General features: G+C 24.2%; 1 protein-coding gene across 7 annotated transcripts in view; it reads right to left on the bottom strand.

The window, feature by feature from the left end:
- LOC119687047 (reticulon-1-A) overlaps positions 1–23,028 on the bottom strand; it is a 68,911-nt gene that overhangs the window by 4,925 nt on the left and 40,958 nt on the right. Inside the window, exon 1 of one of the 7 annotated variants that reach the window (XM_038101201.1) lies at positions 11,194–11,643. The exons of 5 other annotated variants lie outside the window; for them this stretch is intronic. In XM_038101201.1, coding sequence (XP_037957129.1) covers positions 11,194–11,263 — 70 coding nt within the window. In that variant the 5' untranslated portion in view covers positions 11,264–11,643. Of the gene's footprint in view, positions 1–175; positions 284–11,193; positions 11,644–23,028 lie in introns of those variants that run through there. One more of the 7 variants, XM_038101202.1, reaches the window with a different exon arrangement.

Raw genomic sequence — 23,028 nt, 5'->3', positions numbered from 1 at the left:
AGCATTTTTAAACATTATGCAATCTCTAAGATAATTCGTCAACTTAGCTAAAATTTTTGTTTCTTCTTTTTTTTTGCTGTTTTTTTTTTTATTTTGTATTTTAATATTCACAAATATAATTAATGTTTATAAATAAATCTGAGAGAAATTGCATAGATATAATACTGTAAATTACGTATGGATTTGCACATGATGTCGTTTTATGCACTTTTGTTTTAATTTTTCACAACAACAACAAAGAAATTCACTTAAAATATTTTATCAGATTTGTGTAGTTGCTTAAATAGGAGTTTAATTAAATTTATTTTATTTGAATTTAATTAAATCTCTATATGTATCTCTTTGAGTTCTTTAAAATCTTTCGAAAAATATACAAAAACTAATGAAAACCGCGCGCGGGTTTACACAAAAATAAATGCGTTAACAGTGACCACACGATGAAATCAAGAAATCAAGGCATCTGCCCGAACGTTTTGGGGGACAGCGACAGTAACAGCACCAATTTTATTTCTTTGTATCCGAAGAGATATTTTCAATTTTCCGCTTAAGAAAGAAAGATTTTTGTTTTATATTTGCGCTACTAACAAAAAAAAACAAAAAAAAAACAAACAAAAAAAAAAAAAAAAAAAAAAGAACAAAAAAAGAACAAAAAAGAAGAACATTTAACAAAGAAAATAACAAGCAAAAAAACGCAAAGTGAATAAGGAACGACGACGACGACAATAAATACAGGGTAATGTATAAAAAGCACAGTTAAACCTGATTGGGACTAACAAAGGTATGGTATACTGATATATTTTTTTATTATATATACGTAATCTCTTCTTGTTAGGTTGATGTCTATGCTTTAAGTGCAGGCCGGTCCTCAGCTAATATTTTACTTCAGTGGGTCTTTCAAATGATTTTAATATTTAAAAAAATTGTATTTCAAAATATAATAAAATAAATTAATAAAATAAATAAAAAATAATAAATAAATAATAAATAAATAATAATAAAATAACGAAATAATAATAAAATAACTAAATAATAATAAAATTAATAAATGAATAATTCTTTTAAATAAATAAATAATAACCTTTTAAATAAATAATAATTTAATTTAGAGTAATCTAATAAAAATTTGATTTTTTATATATAACATTTATTAATAAAAATGTAATAATATATTCATATTAATTATATATATGTATAAATAGCCACTCGATTTATTTCTGTGGCGTTTTAGCCCTAGTAAACATCTCCTCGGCGGAGAAGATTTGACAACGTCAAATATTAAAATTTTAATAGAGATTGATTTTAGATGGCATATATATATAACTTATATTTAGTGTTACACTGCATCACACTTATCATACTATCATATCATACTAAACATATTATATTAAATCTTATCATATTAAAATAAATCCAAGTAAATTACAAAGTAAACTCTAGTTCTGCAAGCAGTCATAGCTCAATGTTACTCATTTCTTAACACAAATATATTAAAAATCAAAGTGCTAGTTTAAAGCACTAAACTAAATTAAAATGAAAATACAATCACAAATTAATATTTCGTCAAAATCAAAATACTTCCTAACAGCTTAAAAAATGAGAAGAGAATAAAAGAACAATGTAAACTTTGACGAAAAAAAAAGTAAAGTGGCACTTGAAAATTAACAGCATCAAAAAAAAGTAAAAAGAATATAAAATTTGGTAAGAAAGTAAAATTTGGCGAATAAAAAATAAAAGTAGTGATAGTGAAGCTTTAAAGTTTTAGTTGAAGATCTCTATATATATAGTTAATAATATATTTAATAAATATATATACATATAATAAAAGAAATAATTAAAAATAATTTATATTCATAAATATATTATTTAAAATTTTATTATTACCAATAAAAATAGAATAGTGGGAGAAAATAAAAAAATGTATTGACTTAATAAAAAGCATAATAATGAAATATTAATAAAAATTTATAATTAAAATTTTTATGTCTATATATAATAAGATATAGAAAATATGGAGTAAATTCTAAATTCTAAATTTGAAGTTTTTACATAAATCTATGATGAATATTAAAAATAAAAAATAATAGAATATACCATATAAATAAAATAGAGAGAAGGAATTAAACAATAAAAAAAAAAGTGGAAAGAAAAAATAAAAAATCAATGTAATAAAAAATTGTGATACATATATTATGTATGCTAAAATATAACATTTTAAAGAATATAATTTATTATAAAAATAATTATTTTTTCAAATAATTTATTATAAAAATTATTGATAATAAAAATAAAGAAAATAAAAATTAAAAATTCACGAAATAATTATTGTGAGACAACATTTTCTTGAAAAAAACCTAATATTAAAATAAAATAACTACAATAAAAATAAATTAAAATCAAACACCTTCAAATAAAATAAAAATTGATATAATAATATATATTTATGATTATATAAATAAATTATGAAAACTATATTATAATAAAATAAAGATCATTTAAAAAATATAATTTAAAAAAATTAAAATAAATGGTAAAAAAAACACTAATAACAAATTTTCAAAATTAAAGAAAAAAATATTTATTTTTAATATAAACAAGTTAATAAAAAAAACAAGTTAATATATATGCAAAATTAATTAATATATATTATCAATAAAAAATAATACAAATAAAAGAAGCAGTTGTCAATAGAATAAAGAGTTCGCTACCAAAGAAACTATTGAAAAAATATATCAAAAGGTATTATTAAAATAAAATGATATAAAATTAAAGTTAAAACGAAAGCGATTATTTAAAAAAAAAATTGGAAAAAAAATACTGTAATAAGAAAATTGATCGACCTATATGAATTAAAAATATATAAAAATTGATTATTATAACATATAAAATAAATAAAAAAATTTTTTATTAGATATAAACTAAATCGAGAATTTAATATATAATGAATTAGTGTTTATTTGTATTTTTAAAAATAATTTATGAAGTTTTAAATAAACAACCTGTATAATAAGAAAAATATTACTGTGTGGGTTTTCTTTTTCAATGCTAGGTTTTCACAAAACAAAAAAATAGCAACAAATAATCTTGGAGAGGGCGCAATGGGTAGGCGTAGTAAATTGAATTTTTATTTATTTGTGAAATTATCGATAGATATTGTTCACAGCTGGCATAACCGCTGACAATACTTAAAACGATTTTAAGCAATTTTTTTTTATAATCTTATTAAGATTTCGTTGTAAAGCGGAAATTAATATATTGCGAAAACAGATTTTTTTTTATTAATAAATGTTATATACATATGTAAAAAATCAAATTATTATTAGATTACTTAAAATTAAATTATTTTTTAATTAAAAGATTATTATTTATTTATTGAAATGAATTATACATTTATTTATTTTATTATTATTTATTTTTTTTTTATTAGTTATTCATTTTATTATTATTTATTTATTTTTTTATTAGTTATTTATTTATATTATTATTTATTTAAAAATAACTAATAAAATTGACTTCATATCGTTAATATAAATACTGCAAATACTTATTGAAGTTTAGAAAATAATATTTTAATATTAAATACATATATGTATGTTTTAGTTTAAAATAATTGCGAACAAATTTAAAAGTAAAAGTGGAAGTGGAAGAGCCAATGCATTTTGTATAAACGCAGCACTTTTAAAAAAATTTTTGTTACTTAAAATAATTAAATTATAAAATGCTTCGTAATTGAAATAAAGTACGTAAAAGTATGTAAAATAAAAGGTAAATTTAAAACAATTTCAATTTAATTGGCTGAGTTGATTTTTTGTGAGGTAAAGTAAATATAATTTTTTGATGAAGAAATACTCGTATATAAAAAAATGTTCATTTAAAAATAGCAAAAAGCACATCACAAAAAATTCAATAAAGCAATTCATTTAGATCTTTTTATATTAAAAAATATAAAAACAAAAGAAAATATAATTAGTAAAGTCAGCTAAAGAATTTAAGTTTATTAGAGTTTATTGATGAGCCTTTCTAAAAATGTCAGAGAAAAAAGTTTCCAATTAAAGTTTTTATTATAATTCGAGAATTTATTTTTATTTATATAGAGTAAAATATATTAAGAATACCAGGAGAATTTTCATTGAGATAAACTTATACAAAGTTTCTGTACTTTCATAAAGAAAAACAACCAGTTTTTTGTAACATAACAAAGTCGGTATTATGGTTCTAAAGAAAACCATTCCAATCAGGACGAATAATAATTCCCAAACAAGTAATTTATAATAATTATTGCTCAAAGGCTTATTCCTAAAAAAATTTTTTTATTAAAATATGACCAAACTTAAAATATTAAATAAATATTAAATAAATCTATACTTAAATATGTGTACAACTTGAACTATATTTGAATAAAAAAAACTATTTTATAATAATAAGTTTAAGTAAAATATAATAAATAAAAAAATTTTATTTGGTATTTAAACATTTGTATATTATATATAAAAATATATAATGTAAAAATTATTTTTCTATGAATAGAAATTCAATATAGAATAAAATAATAGAAAATTAGTAAATTGCATTATTTCGTATTAGTTTTAGTAAAACTTTATTTCTAAATTATAACATTGTTATATCTCTATCTGAAACATTTGCCATATGAAATTCCATTCATTAACAATACAAATATTTAAATAGAGAAGTTTTTTTAGAAATTTTTAGGCATAACTGCTTTTTGTTTCACGTTCTGCTTGTTGCTCACATTTTTGGTGCTAAAGGGTAAAGCTTTGGCTTTTGCTTATTTTACTTGTACTAAACTAGCATTACTATGTGACAAATAGAACATTGAAATTATAAAAAAGGGTAAAGGTGCTGGATAACACTAACTTCAGGACATTTAAAATAACACAAATTACTAAAGTCTGCTTTGAACCCACTCTATAACAGCAAAAATCTACTGCACATGTTAATATAAGTCAATGCACCTAGAAGGTACTTTTTATTACCGTCCTATATTAGTTGATCCAAGTAAAAAAAAAAATGGATAAGTTCAGCATTGAGTGCTTATCAGAGTTCAATATATTCTATTTCGTAAATTTTTATTATTGTTTTTATATAGTTTTTATCCGGCTATAGCATCATGCCTTTAATTCTATTGTTTATAATGCACTATAGACAATATAGGCAATAGAATAAAGAGAATGATGGATTTTATTGTCTATATTGCAATATAGACAATATCGACAATAGAATAAAGAGGATGATGCTTAGATATAGATTTCATTAATATTAATTTATGTTAGATCATTTTCGAAATATAGAATATATTAAAAAATATTAAACAAATGTTAAAGTTTAATTTTAACAATAAGTCACCTTTAGCTGGATAAAAAATATATAAAAACTGCAATTTGAATTTAGTAGTGGAGTTTATATAAAATGTACCTATATATATTTATGGTTGCTTTACGAACTGTTTTAAATTTTTAAAGAGGTTTTTCGAATAGTAGTGAACAACAACAACAAAAATTCTTTTTATATTATTTTAATGAATTAAATTTTAACTGACTATATATACAGCTGTTTTGAGTATTGCTAAATACCCGTAATCAGTCGTCTTGGAATTATTTCCTCTATTTAATTATATGTAAATAATTTTTTGAGACTTCAAGTACTCGTGCCCTGCCCTTCTATATAAAATATAAATATATAAATATTGAAGATTTAATATTTTGTAAGTATTAATTAGTAAATAAGTTCGACCCGAGTTCGAATCCTGGTACTTGCAGTCTGAAAAATAATTATTTACGAATAATTAAATATAAGAATTATTTCCAAGACCACTGATGATGGGTATTTGACAATACTCGAAGCAGTTGTATGGTCAGCCAAAAATTCAATTAATTAAAATAATATAAAATTTTTGTTGTTGTAGTTCGCTACTGTTCGAAATAACCTATTTATGTAAATAATTTATTAAAAAGTAATAATATATGAAAATTAATTATGTATAATATATTAAATTTCAATACAATTGATAAAATAACATTTTTATAAAAATTATTGCTTTTCATAGTTTATCTTTCATACTATAACTGTCACAAATAAAAGATATTTGGTAGTCTCTGGAGTTATTTGGTTAGCCCAAAATAGAATTAAAGTAATAAAATATAGTATATTTTTTCATGTTTAAATTTAACACTTCTATTTTTAATTTTGATATTTACATTTTCAGAAACTATTTTAATATATAAAAAAGTATTTAATTTCGAAATGAATTTTTTATATATTATAATAACTAATGAAGAGAAAGGCCAGCTCTCCAAACAGGTAATTATATAAAAACTACAATTTTAGAGAAAAACTTGTTACTAAGCAGCGGATATTAACCGGGAAGATCTACCAAATTTTATGTAAATTTAAACAGTTTGATATGGTATTTTGTTGATTGTAGAATTGAATACAAAATGAAAAGAGCTCAAGGCTTGAAATATATAAACTTAAGTTTTCATAGCATAAATAGAAAATATTTCATAAAAAAAAAAAAATTAAATGACATACATTTTTTTTTTGTTTGAATAAAAAAAAAAACTGTAACGCAGTACAATTAAATTTGAACATTTTAGAAAGTTAGCAGCTCACAAAATTATTTTGATTGAGAGGTGTGATATAAATTTTTAAAACTATCTACATATATTTATTTAATACTTTTTAGATATTTTTTCTTTTTTTTCGTACACTTTTAAAATCAGAGTAACTTGTGCGTAGTGATGAGTGAATTTTTTATAAATCGATTTACATAAAAAATTGATACTTTAATGCATATACATGTATCGCATCTTCAATGTGCTATAAACTGGTTTACCTGCTAAAAAAGTATCTGACAGATTTAGTGTTGCAAATGAAGCAGAAATGATAGCAAAAGTGTTTGTAAGCGGGTAACCAGTCATCCTGTTTTTTTTCTTTTTAAATATTTAATTAGTATTATTAAAAAAAAAAGAAAAAAATGAATTTTATTGTAATTACATCATCCCGATTATGACTACATTTTGCCATAAGTAATGCGTATTTGCCGACAAAATTATTCGCATCACCGGCTTAAATTTTTGTTTTATATTTAATAAAATAACAAAAAAAAATATCTTTTAAAATATATAATATGTAATAATTACTATATAATTAATAGTATATATATATAAGTATATATTATTTATCATGATAATATATATATATATATATATATATATACAGCTTTAGAGTAACTGGCTCAACCGAATCTAACAATTTTGGGATCATTTCCACACACCTTTCCACTTAAAAACATTAAAACTCATGGAGCGGTTTAAAAGTACATGCACTTCCACGACTTCCATGTTTATGTATATGAAATAAGAAAATATGTATAATAGAACTTATATATAACAATATATCACAAATTGTTCATTATGTAATAAAATACAATTGTATGTTAACAAAAAAATACTAAACATTATTATACATAGTTAATATATAAAAATATATATTTAATATATATAATTTAAATAATATATATAAAACAAATAATATATAATATATATAATATAAATAATATATAATATATACAATATATATAATATAAATAATATATAATATATACAATATATATAATATAAATAATATATAATATATTACGTATGATTAAGATAAGATAATCTTTTTTTTTTAAATATATGTATATGCATGAGTATAATTAAAATACATTATAATAAAAAATCAAGTATTAGAAATATAAAAAAATCTAAAAGATGAATATATATTATTATAAATTATTTTATTCAAAAGTCAATAACAACAAATATTAACAAATATATATATATATATATATTTATTTATACAGAATAGCGGTATTGGAACTTTCAATCAGATATGTTATATCTTATCTTGAGGAGGAAAAATAAAAATCAAAGAAGATATGCATATGTCATTAAAAATAGCAGAGATAAATATAAGAAACTCTTCAATCTCAGAAAAAGTAATAGTTAAATCTAGAAAGATATGAAAGATATACTTCTAATTATGTAAACTCTTCTAATCTTAAAGCATAAATCAATAATATATTTTTAATATATTATAAATTCAAGTATGATAACATTTAAAAGAAATCAAGATAACATCTGTGTTAAAATTTTGAAATTCCAGTGAAATATCACTGAAATATCACTATCGATAATGTCTATCCTAATGAAATATTAATACATCAAATACATTCTGTATTAGACCTTTATAGTATATGGACATTTATTTTTTTTAATTTAGTTTTAAACTAAAAACTTTTTAGTGATAAAATAATGCACAATAAAATTTTAGATATTGAAAATCTTAACTACATCCAGAAGTAACAAATTAAGAGATATGTAATATGATATATAGTAATCATTTTAAGCGGTGATCAAAAGTTGTGAAATTATAAGGAATCAAACGAGCTATAAGTGCACTTAAGTAACATTAATTATAATAAATTAATAGCTAAGTAAAAAGCTATTTAGTTTTCACGTACATATGTTATATATATTGGATTTCCCTTTATTGCAAAAGAAATTTTATTCAAGCAAATATTTTATTTAACATAAAGCACCCATGTTATCGTGATTAAATTAGAATATTTTTCGTTTTATTTTACCTATCTGCTAACTGCTGTATAAATATATAAAGAAAAAACATTATATTTTTAAATTAAATATATTGTGAAAGTAAACAACTGTTAGGTCGACTACATAATAAAAAATTATTACTATCCGTGTTTTAAAAAAGATCCTAAAACACTAAAAAATATATTCATTTAATATCTAATTACTTGCCTTTTAAACTTATACATTTAATTAATTATTTATATATAATTTTATTATATATTATTAATATATATATAATTATTTATATATATATAATTATTTATATATTGTTTAAATATAAGACAAATCAAAATATGTAAGTTTTTTAGATAACTCGAATTTTATCTCCTTTTATTAAGAAGAGTTTATAATAAATTTATTTAACTTAACTTCGTATATTTTTCTAGAAGAATCAACTATTACTTAGACTACAATAACTCTTTAAATACTGTCAGAGATCATATTTTTCTTAACAATTTAAGATACCCACTTTATTTTCAAAAAAAAAAAAAATTATTTTGTCGACTCTTTCTCTTACGGACTATATTCAAATAATCTTGTGAAGGTCTCCAGTATCCAGTGCATACGTGATGTAATGAATAGCGACGTGCTTGAAAATGATCAAAGATTATATTGTGTTCGAACATGATTTGTTATATGAATTTGCATAAAACAAAAAAAAAAAATATTGCAAAATAATATATAGAGATCAGCTGTTCAATCAGCTGTTCTTTTCAAACCTTTGAAGTTTTCAAACGAAATGTCTGAATCCTCGTATATTCGAGTGGTTCGAAAATTGCACTATTCGAACACTTTAAAGCACTATTAATTACATATATAAAAATTTCGTTGACATAATTATATATATTAAATTGGTTTAATAAATATTTAGTAAACTTTATAGAGACACTGTCTAATTAATAGTAACGTTATGCTTTCGAATATTTGAAGTGCTTTAGCCAAAGCTCTGAATTTGAGTTTAGTCAAATTATAACTATAACACAAGCATTCTACTATTCGAATTGCTTAATCATTTTGCTATTCGAATTGCTTAAGCATTTTACTATTCGAATTGCTTAAGCATTTTACTATTACAATTGCTGAAGCATTCTACTATTTGAATTGGTAAAGCATTAATCTATTCGAGTTCCTTAAGCATTTTACTATTCAAATTCCTTAAGCATTTTACTGTTCGAATTGCTCAAACATTCTACTATTCGAATTGCTTAAGCATTTTACTATTCGAATTGCTTAAGTATTCTACTATTCGAAATCCTCATGCATTTTGCTATTCGCATTACTTAAGCATTCTACCATCCTAATTGTTGAAGCATTATGTTATCCGAATTTCTAAAGAGTTGCTGAAACATTCTACTATTCCTATTCGTATTGCTCAAGCATTTTACTATTCGAATTGTTCAAGAATTCTATTATTCGAATGGGTGAAGCGTTCTACCATTTGAATGGGTGAAGCATTCTACTATTCGAACGGGTGAAGCATTCTACTATTCGAATTGCTCAAGCATTCTACTACTCGAAAACTTTGAAGCTATTATAACAGCTATTATAAACTATTAATAACAATTAATACAGTGAAATTAAGTGTTCTTACTTTTAGTATAGCAATTAGGAAACTCTTCAAGTAAATATATTTTTATAGATTCAGTCTATGTTTTGCATTTCTGAACCTGTTAAAACGCTCCCATTCTAGGGTGCTATTGATTTATATATTTTTTTGAAAATTTTTCTAAATGTTAATACACTTTGACGATAAATGAAAAAAATATTAAAATTTAGTTTAAATATTTGCATTTAGTTTAAGAAACAAAAAAAAAGCGCAACAGTATTAAGAATGACCCAAAGTGATAACCTTGAATGGAATTGTTAATTGAAAATGCAAGTTTTGCTAAAATCCACATGGAATTTTAAATCTATTAAACGAAAGTAGAATTCCATTGGCACTAAGTGTTAGCAACAGAATGCTAACAAAATGCGAGCGAGAAATCAGTGCATGCGTGGCAACCTGAAATTCTAAATGTAAGCCATCGTTTCTCGTATGAACTTTCATAAACTGCACCTACAACAAATTTACCGAATTATGTGCGGGTCTTGGCTTTTTACTCAAATTTTACTCAAAACCAAGCAAAAGAGCCAAAAGAGCCACGTTGACGGAAAGTAAAAAAGGGCTAAGACTAGCACACGTTTTCGAAGCAAAAATTCAATTAAAAAAAAATGTTTACGTGGTAAAAGTTGGGTGCCTGATTAAGCCATAAAATAATTAAATTATCAAGAAAAATTTTGATTTTTCGATAAGAAGAAATTAGTTTTACGAATCAAGTGTTCACATTGTGGCTATAAAACTTTGAAATAATACCGGTAGCGTGGTAGCGTCGAGATAAGATGAGAGTATCTAACAACAAATCGTCTATTGTTGTCAGCACATTATAAACAGTGCACTACAACAGCACTAGAAGAATGCAATCCTTGAGGAAACATTAAGCAGAAACCTGTCTACAAATAATAACAATGTGTTTTGGGTTCTCGCTCTAATGGTATTTACCTGGGCCACGTTCGGGCAATTGAACTGCATTTGAGTTATTGCGTGCGTATCTTCGATTACCACCAGCCATTGTTATTTAAAATTTTTGTTTGGTATAAAGTTAAATATATAAATTGAGATATTTCGTTGGTGTACGTATAAGTAAGTCTCCTTCTCAGTTCCTTTTACTTTGTTGGCGCCTTTAATTTGCTTAAATGTTTACGTTTTCGAATGGCACTTGCTCGAATCAAATCGTGGTAGTAACTTTCCCGTTTTAGTTCATTAAAAATATAGAAACAAATAATTAAGTCATCAACAAATACAACAAAATGCAATCAGTCGACTTTTAATTTAAACTTAAGTGTAATTAGAATATAAAACAAAATAAAAAACAATGCAACCAAGTTAAATATCGCAGCGATACAGCAGACCGCCTAACGATTTTTATGTACGACGAACGCGCTAAGACTAAACGAGACGAAGAAATTCCAAACTGAACTCAATACTGAAAGTGGCTTTTGTGTTAACAATTCAACAATTCGTCGAAATATCTTCGTTTCTTTGCTTTTGAATATTTGTTGTTCTTTCAGTATTTCTGAGTTGCACTGTCGACGTTGTGGATACGTGTTACGGTTTTTAGTCTTCTCGTAGTTCTTGCTATTGTCTTTTTTAATAGGGATTTACGCTTTCAACATTTCGAAACGAGTTTCAAGTTTCAGGTTACTTTACTTACTTACGAGCACATTGGTTTCTTCCGCCGACAAGAAGAGACAAGAAGAGACCCCGAGAGAAAGAGAGTAAACGATTTTAGTGCTTGAGCATGAACGATACACAAACCTAATAACGTTTAGGTAGGGAACTCAATCAGTCTCACAGTGGTGAAAACGACAAAAAATCTCTTAAAAAATTGTAATTTGAAAAATCTGAAACAAAATTAGATAACAATTTTTAAATATTGTTTTTATTATAATGGGTCCAATAAATTTATAGGTACATCAATACATAAAATTCATTTCATATATTTTAACGAAAAAGTTCTAATTTTTAGATGACTTCCAAAAGCATTGAAAGTGTAGTATACAAAGCTTTTGATATATTGTGAATGTAAACTTTGGGTTTTTAAAGGCCCAATTTTTTGTAAATATATGGAAGAAAAAAAAATACTACTTTAGTTGAACACTCCATATGTCATCAAATGCTCTTTTTTGTGGGTTGACATACCCGTAGAATATTTGAATAATTTATATTAATATTAAATTCTTTAATAAAATTCTCATATATAATAAATACAAACAACAATAAATTTTTTTCGCAGTTTGGAAGTGATTACAATGTATCAGTTTTCATATTCCAGAAACTCGCACAAAATATACAAGTTAATTTTTTTCATAACCCCATGAAGGGTTACCCAAAGAAGTTAGGTTAAATAAGCTAACAGTGTTGTTGTTTCTTATGTCCTTCTTAAGATAAGCGGTTGTTTTTTTTGCAAAATCCTTACCAAAGATGACATCTATACAATATAATAAACTAAATTAAACTAACTATTATGTAGTCTTACAAAAACAATTTATATATTAAAGTTTACTGAATATCAAGTTAATGAGTTTGGTTAAAATAGCACTATTGTTATAACCAAAATACAGAAAAAGATACAAGATACACAAGATACATTTTTTTTAAACTCATTTATGTGATCAGTGTGAACGCTACTTTTGATTATAACGCATTAAACAAGTTTTATGTGACAGTGCTGATATAAGCTTATAATCTTTACACAAATGTTTAAGGTAGTGTGAAGTACGAGGAACCATAAAAAATTGTACAACAACACTACTAAACAAAATTACTATGATCAGTTATTAAGGCTATCGTCTAGACAATTTATATATAGATATTTAACACCAAAATCCATAATTTGTAAAATTAAAAACAGTTATAACTTAACCAAAGTTCATCTTACTAATATATTGAATTGTATTTCATTGGAATAGTTCAAATTTGGTGATTTGCTCTCTGAATATATAAGAGTTTAATTATTATATATAGTTTATTATATATTATATACGCTTTCATTTTCTTTGTCATTTTCTTTATATGATTTTAAGTTTACGTGTGAATGATTATATGATGTTAAGGATTGAATGGCGACCAAACGGTCAAACTCAAAATTTTATAGATGAGTTTTCGATGATTGTGGTAAGGAACAATTTATATATGAAAATATGTAAATGTTACAACTATATTAATGAATTATTAAATACTACAAAATATATTATTGTTATTTTTAATCTTATTATTATAATCTTATTATAGTTTAGCGATTAAGCTGAGCATCATCAACTGGAATATAAATTAAATAAATTTTGTGTTATGGAAACGATACTTTCGAAACTAATCATAAACAAAGATTTCATAAATTGGTGCCTACATTAGATTCTACAGATTTGGTGTATATAGAGAATATGTAATTTCAAGTTTAAGATTTTTAAAACAGTTGAAATAATAACTGCAAAAATCCGGTTATGAAAATGGACTGGACATATTCTCAGCAGACCGAACATAAAATATCATTCAGTAAAGATTATGGCCTTAACTAAGGAAAGAACTAAGTCTTTAACACTAGCTAAGACATGCAAAATAGTGCCGATATACTTTTGTTGCTGATTCATATTATAGAGTCAAATATAAACATAATTTAGAGTCACTATAATATATGCAGTATGGAAGAATGATATCATCATTATTAAATATGAATCAATGTTTTTATATTATAAATGAATTTTCATTTATTTTTAAAAAATTTTTTTTTAAAAAACAAATTTTTTTTATTATTGAATAAAATAAGTCCACTGTAAACTAAATGGATAGTATTATACTATAATTAGTGCTTAGTGATACAGACACCAGCATTTGTCGTCAATTGCTCGTAAAGCGTTATGTATTGAATTTACCAGTAACCCACAATCAAAAAAAAAATATATATATAATAACAAATATATACAAAAAAAATACTATCTATTTTTTTGACGATATGCAATCAAAAATAGAACTCACTTATCAAGATAGATGTACGCCACTGAGAGAATTGGATTTCATAATGAAAGTAAAGCAGTAAGCAGTAAGCAGTGAGAAGATAAGATGGAACAGATTTTAGAAAAGTAAAAATTTCATGAAAACATTTCTTTGTCAATCTCTTTTATATGACTCTTTCTCTCTCATGTGCCTGCCTGCATAATCAGAATATTGTATCTCCAAACTCGTACTATCTACAAACTGGCTTAAGAACCCATATGACAACAGACGCGAAATACGTAACACGAAGTAGAATAATTTGCAACGACAACGTGTCACAGCGCATTCGTGTATTGCGATTGTTATTGTTTTTAATAGAGTCGCGGGCTGTTTTGGCGGTTATTGAGCGAACTGTTGGCAATTGTTCCCATGTAAATGGAAGATAGAAAGTGGTGATAGGTGGTGGGTGCGGTTTGCCAAGTGTGATTCACTGACGGAAGAGTTCCCAATAGAATAAAAACGTAAAAAAAAATTTTTTCTTTTTTTTTTTTTTCAAATAAGAGAACGGTTGGTTGACAGTCGACAGATTGTCACATTTTATATATACGTATGTGACGTACTTTTAAAAAGTGATACGCTCTATGATAAGAACGCGGACAAATTTTTTATATGCGAAATATATATATACGTAAACGTAAATATGTTTGTAAAGGTTTTATTGATATTTCAACTAATACCTACAATAAATTGCTGGAAATATAGATAAGGAATAGATAGTTTACTTATAAAATATTCTTTACACTCTTGTAAAAAGGTACATTAACTTTGCATTGAGGTTTGTCACGTATTGAATAAAGCATGGAAGAATTATAAGATTTATGAATATTTATGGTGAGAAAGAAATTTTTATTTAAAACAATTCTACATAAAATAAATAAATTAATTAATTATTAATTAATTCTATACTAATAATAAATAGTATAGATAGTATAGCTTATATATAGTTAGAATTAAGAATATAGTATTATAATATTAATTAATTCTATTAATACTACTAATAAATATAAACAATTTAATCATTTTAGATAAAAACATTGCAATATTCTAATTTATGTTTCAATGATACAAATTATTAAGCTGCTAAAAAAACTTTGTATTTTTCTAAAAAATTACGGTCCAAGTATATAAAACTAACGAAACAATCTTAGTGGTAAATATTAGTAATGTATTATAACAATTCCTTGCTTAAGCATTATTCCAATAGATCACAATTTAAGCATATAGAAATATACATATACAGCTTACTATCCAGTCTTAGTGAGATATGTATACGAATGAAGTAAATTAGAATAAATATTTTATTAAATGTATTTTTTATATATATTAAATCCTTTAACTCCTAGGAGGAGCATAGAGCTACAATGTATTATTTAAATAGAAGATAATAACTTCTGGTTTAAATGTAGAAATCCAGATAATTGTTAATAGTTTTTTCTGAACTAGTCTCAAACAACAAATCTTTATAAATTTTCTCAAATATGTAGATACGCAAAAAATCATATATATATAATAAAATAGATTTATATAGTTCTTATATAAAATGACTATGCAATCATGTAATTAAATAAAGTATTAAGAACACAAATTTAATCAATTTGCTCAAACATGTAGGTCCAGAAAAATTCATATATAATAAAATAGATTTCTATAAAGTTTACACATAAATTAAAGGTTCGATCTTATTTAAATTTTTTTTTTTATATATTTACAAAAACTTATCGAATTGTACTGCAAAGCGTTTCAAATTGCCTCAACTTTCCAAATGGTGGCAACACTACTCCCATATTTGCACTAAAGCCAATTGATTTCATTATTTTCAAACAAGGGAAAGCGTAAGTACTTGCGTTTTAAGTTTTTTTGGAAAAAATGTGATCCATAATTAAATTCAAATATAATAGTATGATAAGTTTATAGGTATATATAAACTTCACCTATATATTGGAACTGTAAGAAGACACCTAACGGGTTTGCTGTTGTCTTGGATTGTTGAAACACCTTAATATGATAAATTTTTCTTCTCTCGCATCATATAATGAAACTGTCAGGTTATATCGAATAATGTCTATTATCGATAATCTGAATAACTTGTAAGGAGAATCTGCTTCACAGTACAAGACAAATGGTAACTCAATTAAATATATCATAAACAACCATGTAATGATTAATTAAAAACTAATTCTAAATAAAATTAAAGTGAAGTTCCAATAAAAAATAAGATTTAATCTATCTTCAAAAAATTACTAGGCTCAATAGATCGAAGAAGCAACTATAAAAAAGAAATTCTTCTGCTGTGTTGAGAAATATTTCTTAATTCAGCTTATAAAACGATCCCGTTTACTTAGATTTTTTGGACGAGAACATCAAGATTAATATGATTTTCTACTATGTAAAAGCTGCTGTGAAGCTATAGGTAACTAAACATTATGGTGAGTGGGAGTAGACGTATCAATAAGATTCAACGCAGTCATTTATAGAACTCCCATTTTAGTTCTACTGTACAGTGGGCTCGATGGTCACCACAACCAAAACAAGCTGGACTTGACGATATGCAACAAGCACAAAAAAATACTACATACAATATTAATGTGTCCGGGAAAGGCTTTCTTTGTATATGAACAAAGATTTAACAGGTTCACATTTCTATAATGTGGAATGCGCTTGTCGACCCACTGTAATAGTAAACCAAATCTAAGACAAATATCAAGGTTTACATTTACTAACTGAATGTGATGATGAGCTTGCTTGAATCTATGAGATCTTTTAAACTTTTTTCAGAAAGTAAGATTTGCTTCAATGATAATCAATGAGAGTAATTGTAAGTCTTATTAAATTATGATTTCTGTAAACTATACAACATCATTATATCATTATAAGAATTTGTATACTTTTAGGTATAAAGTACTTTCTTTATACTATTTATCAAAAGGCATGTCCTTCTGTCTGTTAGTGGCTGGTTCGCGATATCAATTTCAAAATTTAAATCAGTTTAGAATAATTTTTATTTGGAGAGTGTTTTATGACTCACACAAATCAATATAATTTATAAGAAGTAAATTATTATAATGATGAATAATGTAACTATTACTAAGATTAAAGGAAATCCATTTTGTTTAAGTGAACAGAAAAAATAGATACAAAAGAAACGGCGGTGATGTATTGGAAATTCGTATTGTATGCATTGTTGTGTTTCCATTTTCATTTAAAGATGAAAATAAATTTACGTATAAAAAATACGTTTAAATGTAGGGGAAAAAAAATAAACAATTTTTATATAAACAAATTAATGCACTTCGCACATTAGCAATTTTTTTATCAACTTTGGTTTACGTTATTTAAAGAAAATCTGGTCGTTGGCTACTTAAAAATTGCCATTGGATGGGCGATGGGCGAAAGATTGTGAGATTTACTGAAACGATGCAATGCATTCGCTTTACAAAGAAGTAAATACAAAATTGTCTGTCTGCATATAAAAATGCATTCACATACAGTTAAATTGTAGATAAGCGAAAGTAAATTGACTATTCAATGTAGAGTTCAAGAATAATAACAAATACAAGTGCAAATGTGTAGAAACCATATAAGTATGATTTCATTTATATACAGGGTGTTATTGGAATATTTTGTATATATGTGGGAAATGTTTCCATGGATCAAGAAACAACCATTATCGTTTCGAAGGGGCTCAGTCTAACATTAGTTATTAGGAATGTGAATAACTGTATACTAGGAAACGTTGATATTCCGAATAAATTCATTTAAAATTTAATTAAAATCATTTAATTTAATATATTTGTTGTTAAATTTGATGATTGATATACCTTTGTATATCGGAAATCCTAACGCTTCAAAGTGGGCTTTTATTACTCACAAAATTTTAAATCAATTTTACAGTAAATTTAATAATTTCAAAATTTTTGTAAAATTTATTTAGTTTATTTTTGTATCGCAATACTTTATTATATTGTAAAGATTTTTTATTGATTTTTATTTTTAATTATTTTTTATTATTTTTTTTTTTACAAAAATGCATAAATTTGCTCGAAAAAAGCACTTTTTAGTACTTTTATACTTTGATTTAAATAAAAATTACAGCAAAAAAGTATATGATAGATGAAAATTATTTTAGTCAAAATTATCTCTAATAATGATTGGAAATTTGTATAAAATTCTTTAAATATAAAGAATTATTAGTCATCAAAATATACGACAGTTAATGGACGTCGTAAGTGGTTTTAAGATCAAGCAAACATATTTAGAAATAATATAAATTTTTTGATTGAGGATTTTTTTTTTGAGGAACTTTTTTTTAAAGCGGTTAATATTAGTACTAAAATTTTTTTCTATTATTTACAAAATACAGGGTGTTAAAGAAAATTCAGCTCAAAGTTATTTTTAATATTTTTAAAAAGTTTCATTCAAATAGCTTAAGTCGTATGGCAGTTTTAAGTCCTTTTAATATCCTTTTTTAAACATCATGACTATTTTGTTACAAATCTAAATACAAAAAATAGTTTATAATAGTAAATAATTTAACAGTAATAATTAATAAATAGAATCCTAAACAATAAAAAGAACAATAAGAAATTAGTAGAATAATAAAAAATAAATAAAAAGATGAAAAATAAATAGAATAAGAAAAAAATGGAATAATAAAACAGAAATAAAATAATAAAAAATAAATAGAACGATAAAAAATAAATAGAATGATGAAAAATAAATAGAATAATAAAAAATAAATAGAATATTAAAAAATAAATAGAATAATAAAAAATAAATGGAATAATAAAAAATAACACAAAATACATAAAATCTTATATATTATATATTAGAAGTAGTAGTATTTTAGCTTTATTTTACTTAATTTTAAATTTGTTGTATTACACAGAAACTTATAATAATTATATTATATATATAAAGTTTACAGCTATGGTATTTTAGCCGTATGCCGAAAAAATATATATATAATATATATAAAACTTAACAAATATATATTTTAAGCATCAAACAGACTAAAAAGTAAATAAATTTAAACTTGATATAATAATAAAAACAGTAGGAATGGGTAATAATAATAATATAAATAGATAGAATTAATAAAAAAATTTTAGAACCGATTTTACTTTCAGTCCTAGTTAAATGTTATCTTTAAAATCGTAAAAATATTTTAAAATACTGAACTTAAGTATGACTTAAGTGAGCAAAGTTGATGACTTCAGCATAACCTAAGTCATTCAAGAAACAGCAGTTTATTATTTTAATTTATTGCATTGCTTGCAGAAATAAATTACTTTTTCCATTGAAATGAATATGTTTTGAAGAAGTACTTCAGAAGTATTATTTTACAATATCCATACAGAATTGAAATATTTATTTATATGAATTTCATTGTATAGATTTGATATTATTGCATTTTTAAAAAAATTTATAGATAAAAATTGCAGAAACCTTATGATTTGCAGTAATGTTACTAATTTTTTTTAATAATTAGTTATCAGATATTAGCTATAACGTCAACATCGAATTTAATTTAAACAAGACTCATTACTTATTTCAGTTATATGTAAGTTTCCATCAAGAAGTCGGTGCTTGGCAAAAAAAAAAATTGTAATTAAGAACATATATAAGATAAGAAGAGTATTTAAAAAAAAAAATTATAATTAAGAGTATACACTTGACTAGGATAGGTTGAAAGTGCCCGTATTGTTCAACACTTTCAATGGATAGAACTATTGTCCATAGTACTCTGGCGAGTGACACCAACCATTGTTTCTAACATGATTCGAGTTATGGTTGTTAAATCATTCGATCTCTAAGATGAAATCCAAGAGATTTGATTAATTTGATTTCGTGATTTCTATCTGGCCTTTTAATAAAATGGCACTTAAAATAATAAATAATAAAAATAAAATATTTTCAATTAAAAAAATAACTAAACTATATAAATTATTAGAAATTAGTTAGAATTACTCGTCATTTGTTATTAAAAAAATGACAAACATAATAATTACATACAATAGTCATCCATCCAATTGAATGGAAGATTTCTTGCGCAGACAAATAGTTAAATCGAAACATTCGTTAAATTTTTTTTAAGAGAGGTTTCGAAAAGTAGTGAAGAACAACAACAAAAATTCTTCATATTATTTTAATTTATTGAATTTTTGGCTAAGCATACAACTGTATGCTCATAATCTTTTTTCAAAAAAAAAAAACCTAAATTCATTTGTTTCTTATTCTTCTCTATAGATTTTTTAATACTTTCCTTTACCACGTGCATTATTTTCTTTAACCCCATGTATGGAAGATTTAAGTGTTCCCCAGGATTTTAGTTGTTATTTCAACGAGAGATTCCCTATAATATACGTTTGTGTTCCTGTAGTACTCGTTAAATTATTAACTATTCTTTATAACGAATTATGTATTCGTTAAGAATGATAAAATTTTGTTACTCGTTAAATTGGACATTTGTTATATTGAAAGGAAATTAGACAGACGAGTACGTTTGTACGTTATAAGTCTTTAATATCTTTAATTACTTGTAATAAATGTTTCTCTAAAAAGCTAATCAAATTTTCTGTGTAATTTTTATTTGAATTTTTAGTAAATAAAAAATTAAAATTGTAAGCAAACAAGGTCTAGTCACAGGAGTTGAAGCCACACCCGATAATAAATCAAACATAAATTCAATGTTCTGTTCAAACCACAAATATAGATACAGATATGTAATATGTAATGCTTTATGTCTTGTATTACGTAATAAAAAAGAACGATGTATGTAGTATACCTATGCTTTATGTAACCTAACTGTGTTCTCGTTTTTATCATGATAAAAAAAAAGCAATCTCGCAAAATGGAATATTATATTGAGTTAAATAATCTACTTTTTAAATAGTCAAAGAATTTATGACGATTTTTTTTGGAGAATAAATCTCAGTAACTAATTTGATGTGCTCAAAATTGTCTGGCAACTCCAAATAATATCAGCATAGTTTTCAGGATAACCGTATTAATATGGGTTCACGGACACGATGCTCTTGAAGTAGACTCTAGAGCTGACAATTTGGCCAGATAGAATATTAAACTTCATGAACTATTTGTATAGTCACGTTCTTAGGCTAACTATAGTCTTTTAAGAATATTTTAAAAGTTATTGAAATAAAAAGAAAGAAGAAATAAACGGATACTTCTTTTACAGCTGCTCGGCTCTAGTCAGATAAACACATCTTTAGCTCTCTCTCTCTCTCTCTCTCTCTCTCTCTCTCTCTCATTTAGCGTTTTATAAGAGTCTGAAAATGGTTCCATAACTAAAATACTTAACACCTTAACGACTTTTAATATCTTTTTTTTATTAGATTATTCAAAAACAATATCAGTTAGTTGCGATTTAATAAATAAACCCATAACTATAAAAATTTTTAAAAAGATTCTTTTTTACTTACTTTGACTTCATAACTGTTTTTTGTAGCATTATTATATATAGATTATACTGCTATAGTATATAATTTATATGCTTATTTACGAAAAGTATGAAAACTAACAAAGTTATATACAATCAATATCGAGTAGTTAGATATTAACAAAAACCAAAGCCAAAAATATTGGTAGGACAGTCAAACCTATAAGATCTATAAAAATAAACAAAGTCTCTAACTATAGAGTAGTAGTAAACAAATTGGTAGGATTTTTAGAATTAATACTTAACCTATAAGAGCTATGAAAACTATAATTTTAATTAACTTATTAAAAGTTATTATACAAAATTTGAAGTTGTAAAAACCGGCTGTAAGGCTTGCAATTTATTTATGTACTGAGAGCAAAGGTGGTTGCTTACATTTGGTTTGTATGACATCATAATAAAAACGTAGTTGCGCCTTCTAAATTCTGAGTTGCGCATTTTGTATTTTGTCATAAAAAAGTTATTTGCAAAAATGTGTTCACCCCAACAAACTGGTCAACAAATTCAATTCTATACACGCAATATTCATTTATATAAAGAAGAATAAAAATTTGAAATTATTTCTTTAATATTCATATTTTAATGACAATCCAACATGCATCTAGCGCACTTTCAGTACCAAATTTGTAACTTGGCTTCGATCGAATATACAAGTTACTCACACTTTAGGCTTGTTTAAGCAATGCTAATTTCTAAAGAGTGATTCACTCAATATATAAAAAAATGACTACCATAAAAAGGAAATCCATGTCTAAAATATAGATAAGTATACTTACCTACTGTTATATATATTACCGAGCGGTGAATGTATACTGCCTTTTTTTCATTTTTCATATAGAAAAATAACATAAATGTACTTCAAAAAATTTATTTTGGTATATAATTATATTATAACACAGACGAATACATCAAAATATCAAAATTAAAGTCATAGTCCCCCTTTCGAATTAACTATCATATTTCTTTTAGGTATTTACGATAAGGATTGCAGCGTCTGGAGTCATTTCAAAAACTTTAGTTAACACTCAAAAGTTTTTGGGTTTTTAAAGAACCGAAAGTGTCAAATTAGTTAGAAGGTTTTATATCCCATGAAAATCTCAATAAAGTAGTTTTTCACAAACGAGTAAGAGAAATACAAAACAAAAAAAAATTATTAATATTTGCCTGACTAGTAATAACAAAACTCATAATAAAGAGCTATGAATTAATGAGATCAACACTTAATTTTATAGGACGAAGCCTTACTGCAATATAAGTATGGTATATAAGTTATAAGTATATAAGTTGCAATATAAGAAACTTGAGATAATCGATAGGCTAAAGTGTTG

This window comes from Teleopsis dalmanni, chromosome X (assembly GCF_002237135.1).
Source record: "Teleopsis dalmanni isolate 2A chromosome X, ASM223713v2, whole genome shotgun sequence".
Lineage (NCBI taxonomy): Eukaryota > Metazoa > Arthropoda > Insecta > Diptera > Diopsidae > Teleopsis > Teleopsis dalmanni.
This window is presented reverse-complemented; position numbering and strand designations above follow the sequence as displayed.